We start from the raw sequence: 9,308 nt of genomic DNA on the forward strand, positions 1-9,308 counted from the left end.
GAGTGTTGATTTTTTAATGTTGCTGTATTTATGTGTGACGAGTTTAAATAGTGGGTTATGTTGGGCCCCGAGGAAACTGTTTGAATGGACGGTGAGCCCTACTGGCCAATGGTCGAGCCGTCAACTGTACGGAGGGGTGTGTGTTGGGGTGGAGGGGGTTAACATGTAGTACTAGGTGTAAGCGTCCGTGTCTGGAGTGTGATAGATACACGGGAGATTGTGTGGGACAATGTAGGGATGGTTTCTGTGGACCTGGATGCTTACAGCGATGTCCATACCCATGTTTCTAAGTGTGATAAAAGCACTGGAGTGTGCTTGAACAATTCGCCTGATGATATTGACCAAAGCTCGTCACACAGCATCAACATGTCACACAGCAGTCCAGGTAAGGTGCTGACAAGAATGCTACAAACCGATGTAATATATATGATTTTTAACGATATGAGTTTGAGCACACATATAAAATACTTTTTACTTCAAATCCGTCGTTCATCTTTGCTTAGAGACCGTTCATAATTTATGGCGGGGGGTTGGGGGGTGTTATGATGCTTTTTAAGGGTGGAGTTATGGGGAGGCAGGAGGGGTCATCAATTTTGTACACTCTTCTGATGCTATTGACCTAAGCCTGAAGAAAAACAACATGCCTGTGGCATAAAGGCAGACACACGGTAACAACACACGCAAGATTCACACCAGCAACATCAACATGTCACACAGCAGTCGAGGTAAGGTGCTGACAGGAATGCTACAAACAGATGTAATGTAATTATATTTAACAATATGGTTTGAACACATATCAAAATATTTTTTAGTCCGCAATCCCAGTTCTTCATTGCTAACTATATAAGAATATAACTGAGAGTACATTTAACAGGTATCAACATGCTTAATTTTGACAAAGGCAATGTACCATATACTTCCTGTTTCAGAGTTTCACCAACACTTTGTAATGCCGTCAACATCTTTCAGTGACAGATGGACAACATCCCCATACTTTCCAACAGCAATTGCTGTATTAGCTGCAGTAATTACCTTCATTATTGTCGGTTTCATCTTCCACAGGTACGTATATGTACACCAATGATGGATATACATCACCCCCATCCATCTGCCTACCTCAGATCACACGATTGCTGGATTTTATGCATCCAGTTTACCAGCGACACGCCATACTTTTTGGCTCTTAGCAAAGAGCACTGCTGCTGGGGAGTCTGGTGTATGGAATGTCCCAAACTGTACATATTCAGCATGGCTTTCCAGAGTTCAGTCTTAACTATTGTTTGTTTGTTGTTTAACGCCGTACTCAGTAATATTCCATCTATTTCATCTATTATAAATAATTGAATGTGGAGCAGATAATCCAGTGAATGACATCACGCATTTTGGAAAGGTTGACATGCATCACCAAAATCAGCGAAATCAATCGCCGCTCTCTAACCATTTTATGCTATTTATCCTTAAGGGTTTCGTTTGACAGCGTTCATGAAAGAACTGTAATGTTGTCGCCAGGTGAGAAAAAACGACATTCATTCAATCTGAATGGCAGACAATGACATGTGTTTGTTGTCAGTTACCATAGTTGCCACCAGTGAGACAACTGCACTGGCTCTCAAAACATGTTATTAATGTACACGTTGTCAAATGAGTGAAGACGAGTCAAATGGAGGCAGTAATGTGTGTACAGTGGCAGCCCTAGATGATATCTGGATGATATCGTAGTAAATCAGAACATTATTTTCAGCTTGCAATGTGACTAATGAACATTCTCATGATATATACGGTATGATCATATTCTTTTTCACAGAATGAAGGTGACGATGGAGCAAAAGGGGAAAGGGGATCAGCTTGTAAACTCATCACAAACCAAGAGATTAATCGGCTCTTATAATTCCAAAGTGATGAGTTTCAATGAACCCATTATCATTGATGTGCCTGGAGATTCATAAATAAATGCAAGTTATGAATACTTTGTCGAGATTACCAAACATTTTCGAAAGGTCAAAGACCTTGCTTTCTTAGTGTTGTTGCTATACTAGTATATGTATTTGCTGAGAGAGTAAATGGAGGCACAAGAGGTGATGGTAAAATGTTCTGATTTTATTTACTTCAGCTTTGTGTGGTGAAACTGAACTTGGCGTAGGCCACAACTCTGACTGAAAGTATAAAAAACTGTCTGACGAGTGATTTTGGTCGTGATGGATGTTGATATTTATATGATTTCAAGTCAACTATATGATGGATTAATAAAATTAAAAGGTTGAACTTTCTTGGCGATGCTTTAGACACTAGCATGTCTTCATATCAAAACACCTCCAGGATTAGTCTGTCTGCTTGAGTCTTTGTTCTCTTGCCGCGTGGATCACAACTGACTCACTACTGTTGGGAGTTGGGAATAAGGGGATGTAATAAGGGGTGGGGTGGATGGGTGGAGTTTTCATTTTAAAAAGGGATAGTGGAAGGGGTGACTGTTGGATGGGGAAATGAGGGGTAAAATGTGTCTATCTGAAGGATGGGCAGGCAGGAGGAGCTGATTTATTTACGTCTGCTTTGTGTAATGAAACTGGACTTTACAGCTTTGTGTATGGACGGTTTCCAGAAAGTCTTGTTCCATACAAGTGACTGGAAGAAGATCTGAGGTCTTTTCCAACTTGACTTCCGCATTATCTAATCGCCAAATCTGTTGACACTGATTTCCTGTCAGGTTTTAACACGTTTGCTGATTTTATTCACTTTTTCATATTCAGACATATTCCGCAGTTCTTGTCACCTTCGGAGGATGCATGCGTGATTCACAATAAAACTGCCCACAAAATGTCCCCGTTAAGGAAAAATACTATTGGGAGAGTCGAACCCTCGAAAGACGCGTCTACTGTACCAACAGAGCGGTATAGCGAGGCATTAAAATATCATGATGCCAACATCCACTGTACGTGGTTGTGATTTATACCTAAAGGGGAGTAATAAAACGTACTATATTTAAGGAATTGTGGGTTATGGTGTTAATTCCCCAATAAATTATAGTAAGTAAACTGTTTATAATTATAACATTTAATGTCGCTACTTGAAACTTATATAAAAACGTAAAAGTATATACTCTAAAAAAATAATCGGTTAGAAAGGGCTCCTTACAACGTCACGCTGTTGTTCGTACTCGCTTAGCCTGTACCAGCTTAACACAACACTGAAATAACTCTCCATTACTTGACATATTTTTAGCAACTCTCTATTCCTCAGAAATAATGGAGTGCTAAAACAATAGGATGAAGTCACAAGTGTGGGTTAAAGAAAGTTTGGGAACCTGTGGTTGGCATCAATGTTTCGAAATTCACGCCTCCAACTTGACAGTCACCTCCAAGTCACCCTTGTACCGCAACATGCAATAACTGATGAAATTGTCCTGAAATACATGGCAATATAAACATAATCGAGGTCCTACTAATTTGAATGAATTTTCCAAAGTTTCATATTTTCTTTGAATTCTGAAGGGTTCGTCTCTACAATAAGAGGTCTAGACGTGATTTGATTTAAGTATTACCATGAATGAGAAGATCAACCTTTGTCAGATCTTCAAAATCATTCGTTATGTTTTCGGTATTTTTGCGACCCGTGAAGATCCGGGTTAGAATTGATCGTCAGTAACCCATGCTTGTCGCAAGAGGCGACAAACGGGATCGGGTGGTCAGGTCAGGCTCGCTGACTTGGTTGACACATGTCATCGTATCCCAATTGCGTAGATCGATGCTCATGCTATTGACCACTTTATTGTCTGGTCCAGACTCGATTATTTACATGCCACCGCCATATAGCTGTAATATTGCTGAGTGTGGCGTAAAACTAAACTCACTCACTTTCTCACTTCAGTTTCTCAAACACAGCGGTCAGAATCGTGAAAAAGACGCCATTGAAAGCAGCATATTTCTCCAGTTTTTCCAGTACTTCACTGGCCTTTGCGATCAGAATCAATTTCAAAACATCTCACCTTTCTTCCGATAACACATTTTGTAAATTTTATCGACACTCTTGAAAAGTCACATATCCCATACCTACCGCTGCAGTCACCATTGGAATCAGCAGGGGAAAAAAGGATTTCAATCGTTGGGCGAATCGTTATATGTGAACATATGAATCCATCACAACAACTACCGTTTCCATTGCAAAGTCTGTGGAAAAGGGTATCAACAACTGTGGAATTTCGACAGTTCATGCCCTAAAATCCATGCAACTACATGGACATTTATTTCAACATAAAACATTCAACGCAATGGACAGTTTCAACATAACTCCATATAAAAGGTACAGTTTGAATTTTTTATGATAATTAGAACAATACTGACACCTTAAAGCCTAAACTCTGAATGAAGACCTAAAATAACTATTTCTATGAGAAAAAAGGCGTATCTGCTGATAAGGTTGTCATATTTCGTGTTTAAGCTATCATTTTCCGCGATCTTGTTTCGACACTCAGGAGGGTGCCCTCGCTTAACGCACACTTGCAATAAATAGAGAGGGTGTCAAGCTATTATGGAAAGATCTGTAAATTTCTAGATCCCTCTGCCAAATGGTAAAACCTGATATACTTGTAAAATAATGAAAATGCGAGGGAAAACTTACCATTACGCTTGCGCCACATGTCTTTCGCTGTCCAGCGAGGAAATGGAGTTGCTTTTGGGGCAACTCCACATTTCGCGTGGACAGCCCTTCCACCCTGTGAGCAACGTCTCATGGAAAAGGGATAGGCAAGTGAGCCTATTACACAAAGTACATACACAAAAAGTAATAATTATAGAGATGAGTTTATTGACAATATGGGGGACCACTGGCCCATTATACACATACAAGATGCAGCGTATACATAATGAAGCGCCTGAAATATATATTATAAAACGTGATCGTAATTTAAACCTTAAGAATACTTACTTTCCAAGCAGTGATAATACATGGGAAGTTTTAGACGCAATCAATTGTTGAAATCTTATTTGTGAAGGAAATGTATATTTTTAGTAATAGGCAGGAATGATACAGCGTCTAAGACCATCATAAAATTGACATACTGCACAGAAGTGATGTTCTGATGTTCCTAACTACACACAAAGGACATAACCTGTCTATTTAAACCTATTTTCCTACCTTCTTCGATTAATAGCTTATGACGAGAGCAGCAGGAGAGATGAAAGGGCAATACGTAAACTTTCATAGGTTTCAACGACAGATGAACTTCAAAGTTTGCTTCGTGTTTTACAGAACGGTCCAAAGTTAATGTATTATACTTATGGACACCTTCAAACCAGCGTTGTTTATCAATATCTATACACCTCTGCTTGAAAGATGATATGACCCGATTTATAATACCAACATCCTGATTTCTCCACACTTGATTATGTTTTTACCTTTAGTGCCCAACAACTCAATCCCTGATTTGCTAGTGACAACTGGTAAGATTAATCTTTCATAAGAATAACAAAGTCTTATAGATATTCTTGATACAATAGCCTTATCCAAAACTTTATGATCTTCACATAACAGTTAATTTCAATTGAATGCCGTCCTATCACCTCATTTTCCGCTCGTCTTGCCAAAGACCTGGGTTCGATTCCCCTAATGGGTACAATGTGTGAAGGCCATTTCTGGTGTCCCCCGCCGTGATATTGCTGGAATGACTAAAAGCGGCGTAAAAGTAAACTCACTCACTCACTCAACAGTTAGCATAAACATAGTCTTCAATAGGTTGGTCATGCAATTCTCAGCAACAAGCCTCTTCTCGGAAATGCTCAACAGAACAAAGGCGTTTACGATACGTTGCAGTGATCCTTGAATCTAAAAATAGGAACGTGAGTAAGGTAGTGGAGAAGTGCTGATATAATGAAAATTTGTCTCCGCAACTTTTGTTCAAATGATTCTTTCAACTCATAATTCGAATTATTTACTGAGACATTGGGTAGACGTTTATCTGTTAAGGCAAAAAAAACAACTGTTATGTAAGTCTTTATTGTGGTGTACCATCTACGAATAGTTTACATAGCGTCATACTGTCCAAGCTCACAAGCTGACCACCAACAATTTCCTTTTCTCATACAAACACATTTCATTGAGGGTGTTCAGTTATGGGAACGTGTATCAGAGGGAGGACTTGTCAGGTTACTATGTCAATTCCACTTCATGACACTCATTGCACTGCAACCAATCGTAGGTCGTATAATGACATGTGGCTTCTCCAATGTTGACAATGAACACCTTTTTGAAATCAAGCATGGCCCAAATATCGTGAGCAACCTCCTACCAATGGCGATTACAACTTAAAAATAATTATGGATACTAGCGATGCATATCCAAATGGGCAAAAGCAGAGGAAGATGTAAAGTGGGTTTACTTAATAGAACCGACAAAATCCTTCCACATCCATAAGCAATCTCTGCTAACAGCAGTCGTTTGTACAAGTGTGACTATATCATCAGTATATATTTGTTTCAGTGGTATTACAGCTGCATGATGTTGTTTGTAAACAAAGCGAGTCTGGACCAGGCAATCCAAGTGATCAACACTGAGAAAAATCTCTCTCTCCAGGTTATCTCCCCTTGATCTAAATAGAAATATAACTAAAGCATTTGACCGCAACATTCCGGTACCTTAATTGTTACAATTTACAATTACAATACTATACTCTGCGTTAAAGAATATGAAACATATTCAGTTTTACATAAACTGAACATAGCTTTTTAACTGCATCAAATGTGAAGATGAGATGTGAACTGCTTCCATACACACAATCATACACACAATATATCTGCATAATAAACCCAAAATACCCACTGGATAACTAAATGAACAACATGTACACTTCTCTACACATCTGTAGTGCTAAGCAGTAGAATTGAAAACTGATCCTGTGAACATTCACTTTCAAGAAATAAACGCAACTTTGTAATTGGTCTGTTCAAAACACCTGACTTTGTTCTGACTTCAACACTGTGAACAAACCCTTTGTGGTCAGGATAAACTTTCTCAATCCGTGAGAAATCCATAAGCCATGAATTTCTAGGTGCTGTTTCATCAACAATGAGAACTACATTTCCCACATTAATATTGTGACGGAACTGCGACCATCTGCAATGACGTAAGATACTCTCGAAGAGATCTGCAAAGTATTGGATCTGTCTGCATCGACGATGTGGATAGGGTCTCTCAAAATACAGGAGGTAGGTTTGGTTTGCCTTTCATCAAAAGCAGGTGATTTGGTGTCAAGGCATCTAAATCACTTGGATCATCAGAAACAGTTAAAATTGATCTACTGTTAATTATGACTTCCACTTCACACAGTACTGTGTGTAATCCTTCACCATCTCCGGGCTGATCATTGGGAACGGAAAAAAGTATCTTCCATGCACTACGTATCTGTCGTTCCCAGATTCCGCCATGGTTTGATCCAGTAGGGGGACTCAATATCCACTCCGCATTTCTCTGTATCATACTCATCTTAATGGTAGACTGATTAAAATGCTTGATTGCCTCCCGAAGTTCTCTCTCTGTGGCCTTTCAGATTGGTACCATTATCTGATCTTATTTGTTGAACCTGACCCCTTCTTGCTACAAATCTTCTCAAGGCGTTGACATGAACTCCTGTATCAAGTGAGTGCGCAACCTCAATATGAACTGCACGTGTAGTCAAACAGGTGAAAATTACTCCACACCTTTTGACCAAGGCACGACCACGCTTAACTTCAAAAGGACCAAAATAATCTGCTCATACAAACGCGAATGGAGGATCATTTGGGGTAACATGATCTCTGGGAAGATCAGCCGGGACAGTATGACGCTATGTAAATATATTTTGTTCTAGAACACTAGCTACATGATGTCTCCCACATATAACACATCTGTGAATCACTCTCCTGTTTAAAGTGGTAGCTCTAAGAATCCAGGACTTACTAAGTAACTTGTACAATTCATGATTTCTGCCAACATGTCCTGAAGATTCTTGGATATTCCTAACTATCATCTCTGAAATATTGCTGTCCTTAGGCAGTATCACTGGATGTTTGGTATGTTCAGACATACAGGCTTTGTCAAGCCGTCCACGACCCTTCATCAGATTATCTAAGACTTCTAAATTGGGATCAAGTTCGTACAGCTTACTTGCCTTACAAAGTCCAGCCTTGAAATTCTCAAGTGTGTAAATTACATGAGCAAATGTAAGTCTCTGTACAAAACTGAATAATTAAAGTCTCTGCATCAACCATGTCTTCTCTGTACGATGGCTGTCGTCTGTCAATACATTCTTTGCATAGCCCTTCTTCAATAAATCATTGATGAATGCTTTATAGTCCTTGTGAAAAGATTCACTTTGCTGAAACTTCTTTTTAATTGCTCAGCCCTGCATTTTGCTTATGGCCTGTTGCTAGGTAAAATTTCAGATGACTGCTTATATGGCAAAGGGATTTCATAATGTCCACAAACCAGCTCATCAGAGTTCATAATGTCCATAAACAGCTTGTCATTCTTAGACATCTCTGGCTTGTCATCTATAAGTCTTTCACTGAAGTCTTGGTTGTTCTGGCTGACTAGCTGGTTTTCTGAATTTTCCAATAAACTAAGTCTGTCCACTGATACTCTTGTCAGTTCTCATCAATATTGTCACATTCACCACTGACAATCCACCCCAAAAGAGTCAGTGCTGCATGAGGTCCACCTTGCTGAGAGTTTATGATCTGCCATGGTTCTAGAGCAACGGGAACATTACTTCCTATCAACAACTGTACTTAAGCATCAATCTGTGGCAATTTAACTTCCTCCAAGACCACTTACCCAAAGCTTTACAATCAAATGCATCTTTTCTGTTGACTGGAATCACCTTCTGAATAACTTTACACAGTTTTCACCTTTCAAATCTGTCACTACCAACCATGTCACTGTTTATCATTGAACTTAACTTTTCTGACTCATAGTCAGCAACATAATCTGAATGTTCTTACTCTCTACACCTAAATCTATCATCAGACCTTCTGTACAAAATAAAGCAGAGCTTCCATAATCAAGGAACGCATGGGGCTTCATAACACCTATCACTATTGTCCAGCATCACCCTGACAGGCACAATAGGCAAAGAGACACTTGCTCCACTACCACAACCATATGCTACACCTTCACACATGTTCACACAGTTATTACAAGCAACCTTCACATCTGTTTTAGTGTCTTTAGCATTAACCTTGAATGCAACGCCGTCTTTGTCATAAAATTGCTGCTTACATGCGTTCACTCACATTGCATTTCAGTCTGTTGTTACAATGTTTACTCAAATGCCCTGGAGATAA

The 9,308-nt window shown here is 39.3% G+C and overlaps 2 protein-coding genes across 6 annotated transcripts in view; both read left to right on the plus strand.

The window, feature by feature from the left end:
- The window catches only part of LOC124276334 (multiple epidermal growth factor-like domains protein 11), a 97,150-nt gene that overhangs the window by 54,541 nt on the left and 33,301 nt on the right, over positions 1 to 9,308 (plus strand). The window lies entirely within an intron of this gene.
- LOC124276336 lies at positions 65 to 2,262 on the plus strand. 2 transcript variants are annotated; one of them, XM_046711964.1, is made up of 3 exons: positions 65 to 385; positions 930 to 1,062; positions 1,805 to 2,262. In XM_046711964.1, the coding sequence occupies exons 1-3, from the start codon at positions 238 to 240 to the stop codon at positions 1,944 to 1,946; spliced, it is 423 nt and encodes a 140-aa protein (XP_046567920.1). In that variant the 5' UTR covers positions 65 to 237; the 3' UTR covers positions 1,947 to 2,262. The 2 variants fall into 2 exon arrangements, with proteins under 2 accessions (XP_046567920.1, XP_046567921.1); XM_046711965.1 differs by lacking the exon at positions 65 to 385 and adding an exon at positions 571 to 725.

Source organism: Haliotis rubra, unplaced genomic scaffold (genome assembly GCF_003918875.1).
Source record: "Haliotis rubra isolate DU_JTF1 unplaced genomic scaffold, ASM391887v1 Scf208, whole genome shotgun sequence".
NCBI classification, from domain to species: Eukaryota; Metazoa; Mollusca; class Gastropoda; order Lepetellida; family Haliotidae; genus Haliotis; species Haliotis rubra.